This window comes from Plecotus auritus (genome assembly GCF_963455305.1).
Source record: "Plecotus auritus genome assembly, chromosome: 9".
NCBI classification, from domain to species: domain Eukaryota; kingdom Metazoa; phylum Chordata; class Mammalia; order Chiroptera; family Vespertilionidae; genus Plecotus; species Plecotus auritus.
In genome coordinates this window covers 155,507,991-155,522,927 of record NC_137783.1, presented here as the reverse complement: position 1 = coordinate 155,522,927, position 14,937 = coordinate 155,507,991, and the positions used below count along the sequence as shown (strand labels likewise).

The 14,937-nt window shown below is 62.4% G+C and overlaps 1 protein-coding gene across 5 annotated transcripts in view; it reads right to left on the bottom strand.

Moving 5' to 3' along the window:
* Positions 1-717: 717 nt before the first annotated feature.
* The window catches only part of NAP1L4 (nucleosome assembly protein 1 like 4), a 36,648-nt gene continuing 22,428 nt past the window's right edge, over positions 718-14,937 (bottom strand). For 3 of the 5 annotated variants that reach the window (XM_080687897.1, XM_080687898.1, XM_080687899.1), the window contains exons 9-15: positions 13,889-14,028; positions 12,311-12,456; positions 9,140-9,162; positions 8,706-8,825; positions 7,215-7,244; positions 6,808-6,864; positions 718-1,737 (exon numbers count right to left, since the gene is read on the bottom strand). In XM_080687897.1, coding sequence (XP_080544023.1) covers positions 1,699-1,737; positions 6,808-6,864; positions 7,215-7,244; positions 8,706-8,825; positions 9,140-9,162; positions 12,311-12,456; positions 13,889-14,028 — 555 coding nt within the window. In that variant the 3' untranslated portion in view covers positions 718-1,698. Of the gene's footprint in view, positions 1,738-4,521; positions 4,556-6,807; positions 6,865-7,214; positions 7,245-8,705; positions 8,826-9,139; positions 9,163-12,310; positions 12,457-13,888; positions 14,029-14,937 lie in introns of all 5 variants that reach the window. The other 2 variants (XM_080687900.1, XM_080687901.1) reach the window with 1 other exon arrangement.

The following is a 14,937-nucleotide window of genomic DNA, read 5'->3' as shown; positions in this document are numbered from 1 at the left end:
CCACTGTGGGTTGGGGCCGACCTGACCGGTCTCCTGGCCATTTCAAACCCCAAGTGTATGGCACCTGGAGCGGAGCAGATGCACCTGCAGCGCCCTCGCCCGGAGCACACTTGCCCGCGGCACCCACGAGGGCGTGGGCTCCGTCGCGGGGAGCTCGAGCAGCTGGCAGCCTCCCGCTCTCAGCCCCCGTCACGCTGAGCTGCCCAAGTCCTCGTGGCCGCTCCATTTCCGCTCCCCTGGCGAGGCCCCGCGTCCGGGCAGTGCGGCGCTCTGTACGGCACGTGAGCCCACCCCTGTGACTGGGGCAGCGGAGACGGCTCTCCCTGGAAGCTGTTTCCCTGCAGATGGCCCGGGACAGCCCTCTGGCCCCGCAGTTACCGTAAGCCAGGTGCTCACAGCCAGGCCCCGCTGTCGGCAGCAGCACCCACCCAGGGCGGCCAGCGCGCAGGCTCCTCTGCAGCCCGCCCTCGGGGGCGGGGGAACAGGGCGAGCAGCATCCTCAGGCTGGGGTTCCGGGGGGAGCCTGCCCGCTCGGGCAGGGCGAGGAGCCAGCACAGGGCTCCCAGGGCCTGGAGACCAGCAGGCAGTGCATGAGCCCGAGGAACAGGGAAAACCAGACACTGGGGGTCCGGACCCGGCCACACCTCAGGGGGTGCGACCACCCCGCCCCACCCCCCCCCACCCCCACCCCACCCCACAGAGAGACGCACGCGGGGCCCAGGTTTCACCACTTTAATAGATACTCTAACTCGTCTGTACAAATTGAAAACAGCATCTTCAGTTACAAATGTATCTAAGTAATAAGGCTGCGCACTCTCCAGGCCTGGTCCGTGTGGGCCCGTGTCGCCGGCTGCCAGGGACCAGGGAATGAGGTCACACACTCGGAGCCCCACACGCCGGCCAAGAACAGGTCGCTCTGAACCCAGGGCTTTAAGACACGATGGACATGGGGCTGAGAAATGGGCTACGGAGACGCGACACTGACACACGAGGACACCTGTGCCCGCCCAGCCCTCCCACAGAGGATGGGCACCGGCACTGCGTGGCCAAGGAGTGCCCACGTCCAGGAGACGAGCTCCCGCGCCAGCTGCAGTGGCAGGAGCGGCGCTTCCCCCCACACAGGCCTCGCTCCCAGAGGAGCCGCCACCCCCCGCCCGGTCCCGCCCCAGGTCTCCATCACAAACATGGTTTCAGAAACCTGAGGACAAGCGCCAGCACACACCCAAGGCTCACAGCACAAAGGAACAAATAAATATGGGGATGCACCACACAAGCTAACGCCTCAGCACTGTGGGCGCCACGACCCCACCCCACCCCAGGAAAGGAAAACCAAAGCAAGAACCCCGGCAGCACGGCCGGCTCTCCGGCTCTGCCGAGGTCAGACAGAGGACCGGTGGCTGGACAGAGCGCGTGGTGTCTTCAAGCGAGAGATGGGAGCAGAAGCTCCCGGACTTCTGTCCTGGGCTCGGGGACCTTCCCACCCCACGTGGTCTACGGGCCCCTCCAAGGTGGGCCTCGGGAAGTCTACTGAGCTGCACCCAAGGCCGAGGAGGGTGCGGGATTAGATTCAACCTCCTACTTCTGAAACGCGTGTAAGTGGCCGCTGTACAGGTTAAGCAAAATAATGAGGAGAGGAAACGAAGCGAAAACCATGCACTTGAGAAAGGCCGGGGTGGCGCTGTGCCGGCAGGTCGCCGCTCACTGCTGCTTGCACTCCGAGGGCTGGCTGGGCTCCTTCTGCCGAGAGAGAGACAAGACTTGTGGCGCCGTCCACGCCCCCCGCCATTTCCCACAACCAGGAAAACCAACCCCCATTGTGCAATCACTGTGGCTGTTACTGCTAACAGACCTGTAAAACAGTAACAAGCCGGCCGGCGTGGCTCACTGGCTGAGCACTGACCTGTGAACCAGGTCACCAGACTGAATCCAGGTCAGGGCACAGGCCCGGGCTGCAGGCTTGATCCCCAGAGTGGGGTGTGCAGGAGGCAGCCGATCCAAGATTCTCTCTCATCACTGATGTTTCTCTCTCCTCCTCTCCCTTCCTCTCTGAAGTCAAAACATATATATTTTATAAAGTAGCAAAAACATAAGCCAACTTCCGGAGAAATGTCACAGCACAGCGGCCTCTTGTCTCAAGAGGCCCGAGACCCTCCCACTCTGGGCAGGGCAGCAGGAGGCCCGGGCGGAGCGGCTCACTTGTCAACAGTGACAGGAGACCCCGTTTGCAGGCCGGAAGGCAGCTGGGAGCTCTGGGTGCCCAGGCACTGCCCTCCCCAACAGGCTCAGCACTGGAATCCTGACAGGCTCCTGTGCAGCCCCCATGCCCAGCAGGGCTGCCTCCTCCTCGGGGCCCCCTCCTTGATAATGAGGAATGCCCGCAAAGCCACGACGCCACGGTCCACAGACAAGCGCGACCCTCCCAGGAGCCCCAGGTGGGAATGCTGTCCTTTCAGGTAAGGTACAGGGGAGCCCCCCACCCCTGAACCACTTCACTGTGACCTGTCGTGTGTATCCCCACCCCTGAAACTGCACGCGCGCCCCATGAATGCTGTGGGGCAGCAGAGCAGGTGCCCCCATCCGGCCGAGCCAAGATGACCAGTCTCCCTGGACCCCACCTGGCCTGCCTGTGGACGCAGCACCCCGGGCTGAGAAGAAACGCCTGGGACCACCCACCGACACCCTCAGGTGAGGGCTGGGCTCCAGCTGGTCTCTGGGAACCACATTTAAGGGACGAGAAAGTGCACGTAAAGGGGCACAGACAAGCAGCAGCCTCGGACCCTGGTCCACGCTCCCGATTAGCGCACGTAATGGAAAGAGCACGACACGCCGGGACCCAGAGGCTGGCCCCGTGTCCGCCCTGTCACATGCTCACCTGGAACACCACCACCACACACCTGACCAGCAATCCTGGCCGCAAGAGCTCAGCACCAAGCAGCGTCCTTTCAGGGAAGAGCCGTGGGCCAGGCCCCGCGCTGCGGCGGGAGCAGAGCGCTCAGGAAGCCTGCGGAGGTGACACGGGCTTTCCCGCTGCCTCGTGACAAACAACACATCCGTGTCACGTGACGCAGCCGACTGTATCAGCTGCGCTGTGCTGTTTCACGCAGGGACACGAACTGCCTGCTGGTCTAAAAGCAGCCCCAGCGTGGCTGTGGAGACGGACGCTGGAGGAAGAGCCCGCACCCACACCACGGCCAGCAGGGCTGTGGACACAGGACAACACAGGCTGCAGGCCGAGCCTCCTGCTTCATGCCATGTGATGACAGCGTGGTCACGCCGTGCCGATGATCAAGGGAGGAGTTGGTGTTTCAAAGGCACAAACTTATAGCCAAAACCTTGCCAATCGGGGACCAAAGAAGGGTCTGAGCGGCTAACAAGCGCCCGAGCAGGAGCGCAGAGACATCCGCGCCGCGGGGCATGGGGCGCTGTGGTCACACCCGGTCCTCCGCTCCGAGGAGCTGGCAGGTGGGGAGTGAGCTTCGGGTACAAGCTGGCAGACAAGCTCCTCAGACACGGGGGCGCAGCCACGCCAACACGCAGGAAGGTGATCAGCCCTGACCTGGTGCCCAGATCCTTGCATTTCACTGAGACGTACCTTCAGCCCGGTCTGCGCCCCACGAGCGAGACACGACAGTGCGACAGACCCTCCAAGGCGCCGACCTGAACTCACACCAGCACCAGGCGCCTCCTACAGGGAGCCCCGGTCCTGGCTCTCTCAGGCACGGCCGGCCTGAGCTGCCTCTGGCCATAGAACCCGACTTCCCAGAAGGCCACCTGCTGCCTACGTGTCTGCCTCGTTCCCAGCTTCCCCCCCGCGGCGCCCCAGCCCTGGCAGTAGTGAGTGTCCCACAGGTGAGCCCAGATGGAGCACGGTGACAATGGCCCACAGGGGACAGTGGCCCAGGCTTGCTGCTGCTGCTGCTGCTGCTGAGACCAACAGCTGACCTGGCGTTGAGTCAGAACCGCAGCGACCTCAACACACGTGCTAATGCCACCCCACACGGGCAGTCACTTTGCAGATAAGGAACTGGCACAAGCTCCGCCACCCTCACGAACCACCGGCTGCACAACTGACAGATGCACGTCCAGGACCATCGCGGGGTCGACTCGGACTGCCTGTGAGCGGGGGTGGCACGGGCACAGGGACCGAGGGAGCAGCAGGGGCAGGGAAGCGTGACGCCTCCAGGAGGACCGCTGGCCCCCTGGCGATGTGCCCCTGCAGACTGCCCCCCTCCCAGGGCCTCCCGTCCTCCTCCTGGAGGGCCGTCCTGTCGTCGAGAAAAACGCCACACAGTTCCCCTGGGCTGCGTGGTCAGCAAGAAACCCTGGGCTCGGCAAGCAGGAGGCAAGTGGCGTGGCCGCCGGTTCCACAGGCACACACAGCCCCACAGGACGGCGGGTCAGAGCCCGTGTCCCCTGGCTCGTGCACCGCACAGGGCCTGCTCTGTCCCCGTCACAACAGGCATTGTCATACAGCACAGATCAACAATTGGGAAGTTAGGAATGAATGGAATTCCACCTTACCTAGAAACGCATGATTAACAGACAAAAATTACACCTAAACGGGAAGAAAATTGAAAGGCACAGTCAGCGTGAGGAAAGGAAGGCACCCGACCTTACAGGAGGGAGCAGCCCCGGCTCAGGTACCAAAGGGCGGCCACCAGGCCGGGAGCAGCAGCCTCCGCACAGCTGTGCCCTGCACTGACCCTGCGCTCTCCTCTGCGCACCGACTGACACGTGCCCCTTCAGAGGTGCCATCTGATAGGGGGACGGGGACAGAGGTGCCATCTGACAGGGGGATGGGGGGACGGGGACAGAGGTGCCATCTGACAGGGGGACGGGGGGACGGGGGGGACAGGGGGACGGGGACAGAGGTGCCATCTGACAGGGGGATGGGGGGACGGGGGGGACAGGGGGACGGGGACAGAGGTGCCATCTGACAGGGGGATGGGGGGACGGGGACAGAGGTGCCATCTGACGGGGATGGGGGGACGGGGACAGAGGTGCCATCTGACAGGGGGACAGGGGGACGGGGACAGAGGTGCCATCTGACAGGGGGATGGGGGGACGGGGACAGAGGTGCCATCTGACAGGGGGATGGGGGGACGGGGACAGAGGTGCCATCTGACAGGGGGATGGGGGGACGGGGACAGAGGTGCCATCTGACAGGGGGATGGGGACAGAGGTGCCATCTGACAGGGGGATGGGGGGACGGGGACAGAGGTGCCATCTGACAGGGGGACGGGGGACGGGGACAGAGGTGCCATCTGACGGGGACAGAGGTGCCATCTGACAGGGGGATGGGAGGACGGGGACAGAGGTGCCATCTGACAGGGGGACGGGGGACAGGGGGACGGGGACAGAGGTGCCATCTGACAGGGACAGAGGTGCCATCTGACAGGGGGATGGGGGAACGGGGACAGAGGTGCCATCTGACAGGGGGACGGGGGGACGGGGACAGAGGTGCCATCTGACAGGGGGACGGGGGGACAGGGGGACGGGGACAGAGGTGCCATCTGACAGGGGGACGGGGGGACGGGGACGGGGACAGAGGTGCCATCTGACAGGGGGACGGGGATAGAGGTGCCATCTGACAGGGGGACAGGGGGACGGGAGGACGGGGACAGAGGGCTCACAAGGACAAGCCTGAGTCTGACCGCACGGCTGACAGTTCTAGCACTCACAGCACCACCCGCTCCCAACGAACATCTCGAGACATCGTGGGGGTTAGTGCCGACAATCCTCTACCGCCTGCCAGGTCATGTGACCACGTGGTGACAGTGCCCCCAGAACACAGGACGTGAGGCAACAGGAGGACGGACACCAGAAGGAAACAGCAGGAGCCAAGCGCCCACTGCCAGTGAGACGGGCAGAGAACACACGTGGGGCTCGGCACGCCGTGTCGGGGTCACCACCACCCAGTTCTGTTACCTCAGACCCCCCTCCTGTCCCCCAGGGCGATGCGCTCACAGCCGGCCCCAGGTGTGTTTTGAATAGCTGCCGTGATGGACAGGCCAACCTCAAACGATGCACGTTTCGGTGAGCGCGTTTACAGCGCTGACCCCGCACCGTTCCCCGCAGGAACTCCGCGGTGAGCATGCGTTCACAGGGACACGTGGTGTTACAGACGAGTGACAAGACCAGGTTTGCACGCACAGCCTCGGGCACACTGCACGTGGGGAAAGACGGGGACACGCACACACGGGTGAACTAGAGGTGCCAGGTGACGTGAGGGAACGACCCCAGAGGCCCCGGGCCGCGGACCAGAGTGAGTCCCAGGAGGGCCGCCCTGCAGTCTGCACGGGTCAGGTGGCAAAGCACCTGGGTTCGAGCCAATCGAGAGCAGGACCACTCCCGACTTACAAGTTAATGGGGCTGTCCACTCATTTCTGTCATTTTTTAAAAAGCTTCCTAGTTTACTTTAAATTATGAGAAACCTGGACATAATTTCTACGCATTCTCAGCCCAAGTACAATTGTAGATTATACTTACGTTTTCATCACGCTATTTAAAAAATAAGAACGCCGCCCTCCTCCCACCCCCCACAAAGTGCCATCTTTGCATCCTCTCCAAAAACAAGCATCTGTGTGGTCAGTGACAGCGTCCCCGGAATGAGACTAGGGGAGGGGCACAGCGCCAGGAGCTGGGGAGGCCGTTGGAGGCGCCGAGTAGCCCCGCTCCCGTGTTTCCTGGTTCCCGCCAACGTTCTAACTGGAGGGGAGAGGGGCGCGTCCAGGTTCCTCCCCGGTGCGGGCGCGGCGGTGCCCAGCAGCACAGCACCCCGGTCTGGGCAGCCCCAGAGCCACTCACCTTGAGGCTCGCGTCGGCATCGTCCTCTTCTTCCGCCTCCTCGTCTCCTTCTAGCTCCTGCGGGGAGGAGTGGACAGGCGTCACGCTTCCGTTCAGAAGGAAAGCAACTGCTCCCCGCACTGACTGGAACGCCCCCCGGACTCCTCCTTGTTGCCGGTATCTTCTGCCCTTAGCCCTGAAATCAACCTCGCGCTGTTCTGCGGATTGACCGTTATTTCCTGAGAGCTTTTTCATCAGCCAAACGCAGGGTCCAAAGGACACTGCCAGGCATTTGCCACCTTTCTGCAGTTTCCAGCAGGGCCCCGTCTGACGTGTCACACAAAGGGATGTAACCAGGCCCCGGGGCTCACACGCTGCCCCCCCCCCTTGCCCGGGGCACTGAGCTGCCCCATACAAGCTAGCCTTACCTCCTCTTCTCCTTCCTCACCTTCTTCAAACTGAAAAGGAAGCGAACACGTTTTTAGGTTTTGAAAGTGTGGTGGCAACCCGACCCAGACCCTGCCCTGTGCAGGCCCCCACTGGTCAGGCCTAAGGCAGGCAATCCTGCTCGGACCGAGCAGAGGGCAGCGTGACTCCAGGCCCAGTGCCGAGAGGCCACCTGCTGCTGGGCAGGCCTGGGCACCAACACCACGGCTGGCCAGGGCCAGCGCCGCAGAAATGCTCGCTCACAAGCCCTGCCCGTTAATAGGGTGCCAGTCAAAAGGACGAATAATGGGGGTGAAGAAAGGAGACTGCCAGCTTGGGTGCGCTGGGCCAACTAGGACACTGGCTGACGCTGAGCTCAGCACACAGCAGCACACAGGAATCTGTGCGTCACTTTCTACCTCCGACAGGCTCAGGTGTGGGTTTTCGGAGCTTCTACGTGCCCCTTTCACGGGGCCTCCTTCGGAGATCTGCAGCGGCCTGTCTCACACCTGGCAGAGCTGGTCACATGTGGGGGCGCACAGGCCCGGGACGAGCCCAGAACGCCCGCCTCCACCTCTTCGTGTGCCCAGCATTTCCTAAATCCTGAGTCTCAGCAAGCACTTGGGGTGGCCCAGCACGGGCCGAGCTGTGTGGACACGTGCCCGAGCCCACCACGCCCTCCAGTCCGGACCACACAGCCCAGCAGGGCCTTCAGCACAGGAGTTGGGGGAGCAGGCCTGCATGGCGACGGGTACAAGGGAGCAGACCTCGCAAGCAAGGAAACCTAGAGGCACCAGGAGCCGCCAGAGCTCTAAAAGCAAGGGATCAACACCCCCTGAAACGCCCCGCCAGCACCATGCTACACAACAGAACGTGGTGCCCAGCCAGCGTGGCTCAGTGGGCTGTGTCGACCTATGAACCAGGGGGTCAGGGTTTGATCCCGGTAAGGGCATACGCCCACGTTGCGGCTCGATCCCAGTGTGGGGTGTGCAGGAGGCAGCCAGTCAATGATCTCACCAATGGTGTTTCTCTCCCCCTCCCCCACCCTCTCCAAAGTCAATGATATATATACACATATGTATCTAACAAAACAGGACTTTGTGGCCAATAATCAGGACCCAAGGCACCCTGGGCTCTGGAGGAGACCGCCTCAGGCGGTGGGCACAGGACTGGTGGGTCCTGGGGAGCTGTGCTCGGGGCCACCTCCCAGTGGCTGGGGAGGGCTCGTCTCCATGCAGCGACCTTTCTGCGAGCGCGGGCCCACCTGAGGTCATGGGGCCACAGGCCAGCACGAGCCGGCTCTGCTGCTGATGACTGCGTGGTGCGGTCAGACCCCTGTGAATGCGGGTCCCTCCTGTTTGGCAGTCACCCAAAGCTTACAGGGACCGCCCCGACGCCTGCCGCCCCCACTGCAGTGACCTCTCCCCGCCCTCCATGCCCCCCAAACACCAGCAGCGCCGTGCATCCTGGGCCGGGGCTCCGCAGACACATACGTTGTCGTCATCCTCTATGGCCTCCCCCGTGAAGTACAGCACGGCCCTCGGCACGATCCGCTCACGGAAGAAGTGTCCAATCTCAAAGTCGGAGGCTAGCGTGAACTCGGAATCTTCATCCTGAGAGGGAAGCCGACGCGGTCCCTCCCTTCAGAGGGACTGGCACGTGTTCTCACGTCCCCGCCCCCGCACCACCCCGCCAGGTGACAGCGCCCCGAGCTTCAGCTGCTTTAAAGGCACAGCAGTGCAATGGCAGGGAGGCAGAAGTGGGCTTGTGTCCCAGCGCAGGGGGCAGTGAACACAAATCACCCCCCCCCCCCGCCCGCCGCCGGGTTCAGGGAAGCGGAACAGATCACAAAGCAAGTAGGTATCTACTTAGGAGACACAGACCCTATCAGCCCAGTAAGAGCCCTCAGTAACGACACAAATCTTACCAGCGATTCTCCATCCCCGGACGCTGGAAAAAAAAACAGAACACAGCCAGGTTACACTGAGAAGCAGAACCGCCCAGCTCCACTCGGGAAGCGCAGCTGCAGAGACAGCGGAGCGCCTCCCAGCTCAGCTTTAACCTGTGCCTCCTGGGGGCGCCCACAGCACCTGTGCCCGCTCCCCCGCTCCCTGTGCGGAAGGAAACCCAGCTGCAGGATGCCAGCCTTCCGAGGCCCTGATGCGTTAGCAGGTGGAAAGGCGTGCCGAGTGGCGCAGACCGTGGCCACGGAGTGCACCTGTGCGGAGTGGGCTTTAACCCGTGTCCTGCAGAGCCTCACGTGACCGTGCGGTAGACAAGGAGACAGGCCCTGAGCTCCCCACTCCCAGAGGTCAGCACTGCACTCCGGTCTGCGTGAGGAGGGAGGAGCGAGCATGCTGACCCCTTGCTGCGGGTGAGAAACTGCCCTGTGGGCCGGGGGGCACTAGCACTGCCACCCCAGAGCACCCCAGCTCCACACACGACACAGACTGTGCTGGACCGAGTGTGACGGGCAGACCAGTGATTAGATCCGCCCTCAGTGAAGCCCAGTGACAATCCATCGATCAAGAGATTCGAATCCCTAATCTTAATCTTAGCGGTGCTGGTCCGAGGCCCTCACTGAACTGCGGGCCTCATTCCTGCCTGTCTATCCTCTGGAGTCTCCCCTCTCCCCAGGCTGTGAGCGAGGCTGTGTCAGTGAGGCTGTGTGAGTGAGGCTGTGTGAGTGAGACTGTGTGAGCGAGGCTGTGTGAGCGAGGCTGTGTGAGCGAGGCTGTGTGAGCGAGGCTGTGTGAGTGAGGCTGTGAGCGAGGCTGTGAGCGAGGCTGTGTGAGTGAGGCTGTGTGAGTGAGGCTGTGTGAGCGAGGCTGTGTCAGTGAGGCTGTGTGAGTGAGGCTGTGAGCGAGGCTGTGAGTGAGGCTGTGTGAGTGAGGCTGTGTGAGTGAGGCTGTGTGAGCGAGGCTGTGTGAGCGAGGCTGTGTGAGTGAGGCTGTGAGCGAGGCTGTGAGCGAGGCTGTGTGAGCGAGGCTGTGTGAGCGAGGCTGTGTGAGTGAGGCTGTGAGCGAGGCTGTGAGCGAGGCTGTGTGAGTGAGGCTGTGTGAGTGAGGCTGTGTGAGCGAGGCTGTGTGAGCGAGGCTGTGTGAGCGAGGCTGTCTGTGTGAGTGAGGCTGTGTGAGTGAGGCTGTGTGAGCGAGGCTGTGTGAGCGAGGCTGTGTGAGCGAGGCTGTGTGAGTGAGGCTGTGTGAGTGAGGCTGTGTGAGTGAGGCTGTGTGAGTGAGGCTGTGTGAGTGAGGCTGTGAGCGAGGCTGTGTGAGCGAGGCTGTGTGAGCGAGGCTGTGTGAGCGAGGCTGTGTGAGCGAGGCTGTGTGAGCGAGGCTGTGTGAGCGAGGCTGTGAGCGAGGCTGTGTGAGCGAGGCTGTGTGAGCGAGGCTGTGTGAGCGAGGCTGTGTGAGCGAGGCTGTGTGAGCGAGGCTGTGTCAGTGAGGCTGTGTCAGTGAGGCTGTGAGTGAGGCTGTGTGAGTGAGGCTGTGTGAGTGAGGCTGTGTGAGTGAGGCTGTGTGAGTGAGGCTGTGGCAGTGAGGCTGTGTGAGCGAGGCTGTGAGTGAGGCTGTGTCAGTGAGGCTGTGTGAGTGAGGCTGTGTGAGTGAGGCTGTGTGAGTGAGGCTGTGTGAGTGAGGCTGTGTGAGTGAGACTGTGGCAGTGAGGCTGTGTCAGTGAGGCTGTGTGAGTGAGGCTGTGGCAGTGAGGCTGTGTGAGCGAGGCTGTGAGTGAGGCTGTGTCAGTGAGGCTGTGTGAGGCTGTGTAAGTGAGACTGTGTGAGTGAGGCTGTGTGAGTGAGGCTGTGTGAGTGAGGCTGTGTGAGTGAGGCTGTGTGAGTGAGACTGTGGCAGTGAGGCTGTGTCAGTGAGGCTGTGTGAGTGAGGCTGTGGCAGTGAGGCTGTGTGAGCGAGGCTGTGAGTGAGGCTGTGTCAGTGAGGCTGTGTGAGTGAGGCTGTGTGAGTGAGACTGTGTCAGTGAGGCTGTGTGAGTGAGGCTGTGTGAGTGAGGCTGTGTGAGTGAGGCTGGGTGAGTGAGGCTGTGGCAGTGATTGGGCAGTGCCAGCCACTATGGAAACTGCCGAGGCCCGAGTGCCAGGTGGAAACACCACCTACGAGGCAGTGGTCCCCAAGCTGTGGCACACGAGCACCCCATGGCTGTTTAAGATTCAGGTTTGGGGCCCCGGCCTGAGGGATAGGGATCAGCACAAGGACCTCCCCAACTTGACTTCTGGACCCGTTTTTAGGCTTAAGGACAAAGAGGTCGCTGGAATGGCCATTTTATGTTTCTTTCATTTCAAAAACCATTTCATCAATTTTGATGTTTTTCTTGCTACCCCAGTGGTCGGCAAACTGCGGCTTGCAAGCCACATGTGGCTCTTTGGCCCCTTGAGTGTGGCTCTTCCACAAAATACCACGGCCTGGGCGAGTCTATTTTGAAGAAGTGGCGTTAGAAGAAGTTTAAGTTTAAAAAATGTGGCTCTCAGAAGAAATTTCCATAGTTGTACTGTTGGTATTTGGCTCTGTGGACGAATGAGTTTGCCGACCACTGCCCTACAGTCCTGGCTGATGCATCTCTCCTCCCTGGAAGATAAACTTCAGCATTTTGTCTGCCGTGCGCCTACTCGGCCACGGTGCTCAGTGCGGATGGCGGCTGCAGGCAAGATCCGCGCACGCACTGCGTCTTTATTTTGCTCATCAGGATGGAAATCCCGCCCAGCCTCATGCCGAGCGTCACCCTGCGGAGCTCTTGGCTCTGCTCACCCTCAGTGTGCGTCCTGCTAACCAGCGCGCAGGGTCACGGGCAAAGCCCAGGTCCACCGCCAGAGCTGGGGCTGGAGGGAAGGTGCTGAGCGTGCTCCTGGGAAGGGGCTCGGGGCCACGCGCACTGCTCGAGGCGCCCCCGTCCCAGCAACGGCTCGTGCGAAAGGATCGCCGAGCGCTACGCCCCTCCTCACCTTCTCCGTAAAAACCAAACCCTCTGCGGTTTCTCTGGGTCGTGAGGGCAGGCGCCCTCCGCGGGTCTTTTCTACAAGCCAAGCGGCGGACGTGGCTTTCGGGGAGCGGACCCCTGTCCGTCAGCAGCCGCACAGCCAGCTCACCTTTCAGCGGACTGAAGAAGTTGAAGAAGGAATCATTGGGGACTTGCTTGGTGATGGTTCTGACGGTGCCTCGACCCTTGTGTTTCTGTTTTTTCTTGATCGTTTTGACGGTGACGTTTTTTCCTTTCTTCCAGTCAATAGCGCACCTACAGGGCGAGACAGCCGTCAATCCCCACTCCCTGGGAAAAGCCATTACAAATGCAGGGAGCACGCAAACCGTGCTCTACGCTTCACCGGCAGTTTCAGGAACCCTCCGGCAAGCACGCATCCACGCCCGGAAGCCCCCTGCAGGCACAGAGACGGGCGGCCTGCCTCACCCTGAGCGGAAGCACTGCCTCCAGCGCCCCACCCTCCTCCGGCTGCAGTCTGTGCCTGCCAGCCGAGGCCCGAGGCGTGTTTCCTGTGAAGAGCCCCGACCAAGGCTGGGCCAAGGCACCTCCAGAGCCGCTCACCTGCTGCGCCTGGACAGACACCCCCGCCCTCCTCCCCGAGTGCACCTGAAGTCACCACTCAACCCCCAATTCTCAAGGCAACCGAGCGGGACCAGCTGGAGGAAGGAAGCAGGCGGCCACCGCCAGCCCCGATGAGCCGTGCAAAGCACACCGGTTCCCGGCGCTGAGGGCGGGGGGGGGCATTGCCGTGGACCAGCAGGGGACACCGGGCAGCGCCTGAACGGCGTCGGCTCTGAAACGCCCGGAAAGCCAGGCCTGCCTCTCCCGCGAGGGCTGCCCCGGGCAATGGCCTTTCTCGACTCCCCGGCCGTGAGGCCTGCAGGACTTGAGGTCTAAGTCACCCCGACAGGGAGCGTCGCGAGGACGGCACTAGGTTCCAGTGAGGAAAGCAACGTCTCAGCCGCGGAGAAACAAGCGCCAGCACCTCACGCGCCCGGGAGCAGTGACTCGGGTTACACGCACTCCCTGGCGACCGGCACCCGAGGCCGCCAAGGAGCTCACCCCGGAGTCAACGTTCAAGCACGCCGACCCCATCCGCAGAGCAAGCCGCTGGCCGCCCTGCTCAGCGCTGACCCACCACCACCTCCACCACCCCCACCATCACCACCACCCCCCCCCACCACCACCTCCACCGCCACCGCCACCGCCACCGCCTCCGCCACCACCACCTCCACCACCACCACCACCCCCACCACCGCCACCTCCACCGCCACCGCCTCCACCACCGCCACCGCCATCGCCACCACCATCACCACCACCGCCCCCCCACCGCCACCGCCTCCGCCACCGCCACCGCCACCGCCACCACCATCACCACCACCCCCACCCCCACCGCCACCACCACCACCACCACCACCACCTCCTCCTCCACCATCACCACCACCCCCACCACCACCACCGGGGCTGGCGGCCACGCCTCACTGAGGGGCCTGGGGAACCGATCCCCTCGGACCACTGCCCCAAAGCCTTCACATGCAGCCACGTGACCCATCCCCCAGCGCTGCCACCACGTCCCCAAACAGAAAACGACTTCCTCGTGGTCTACTGGGCTTGAGGGCAAGTTCAAGGCTCCCAGCTTCACCCCATTTCTACCTGACCGAGTTCTCAGGCGAACGGCGCTCCTTACCCGTCACAGTCAACTATCTCGGGGCCTTCGAAGGAGAAGGGGTCGGCCTTATCCGGCTCGGACTTCATCCGGTACGTTTTGGTCAGGACTGAGTTGGTGAAGTAGTCGTTGGGCTCGAAGTGGAACTCTAACACAAAAGACTGAAGACAGAAACGCACGGTGAGCACCCCTGAAACCCACAGACGCCCGGTGACGGACATGGTGAGCCACAGTGCTTCCTGGGACCAGCCCCCCTCAGCAGCACACACAGGCGGAAGCCAACAGCGTGGCGACGGAACGAGAAAAACGTCTTCACCGCAGCGGCACCCGCAAAGCCAGTGGCCGGGCGGGGCTGTGGTCTCCTCCGTGGAGGCGAGCTCTTGGTGGGGGGGGGGGGCCTGGGGGGAGAAGCCGGGCATGGACAGCCCCGCCCTCCTCTCCGGTCCCTCCGGGTGCAGAGGGTGCAGGCAGAGCCCGGCTGTCATTGCTCTGCAGTGGAAGTGGCAAGACCCCGTGTGGGGCAGGAAGTAAACACAGCACCCCAGGACAAGCTCCCCTCAGCCAGAGCAGTCTGCAACCTGGCCAGAAACAGCCACACGGAGAACGGACACGGGTGCTGGCCGCACAGAGGACACGCACACGCAGGAGCACCGGAGCAAACGAGAAAGAAGTAACACGTAGTCTACCAGCAAGTGTTTGGGAAACAGGGGCACTCTCACAAGGCAAATGGCTTCATAAGTTATTTTTTTAAGTTTTGTGTTTACAAATTTCCAGTATATTTTTTCTATGTATTTATTACACACACACACACACACACACACGGCCTGGTGCACAAAATTCATGTACCAGGGGGATCCCCTCAGCCCAGTCTGCACCTTCTCCAATCCGGGACCCCTCAGGGGATGTCCGACTGCCGGTTTAGGCCCGATCCCAGGGAGTCAGACAGTCGGACATCCCTCTCACAATCCGGGACCGCTGGCTCCTAACTGCTCACCTGCCTGCCTGCCTGATCACCCCTAACCACCTCTGCCTGCCGGCCTGATCGCCCCTAACTGCCCCCTGCCCCGCAA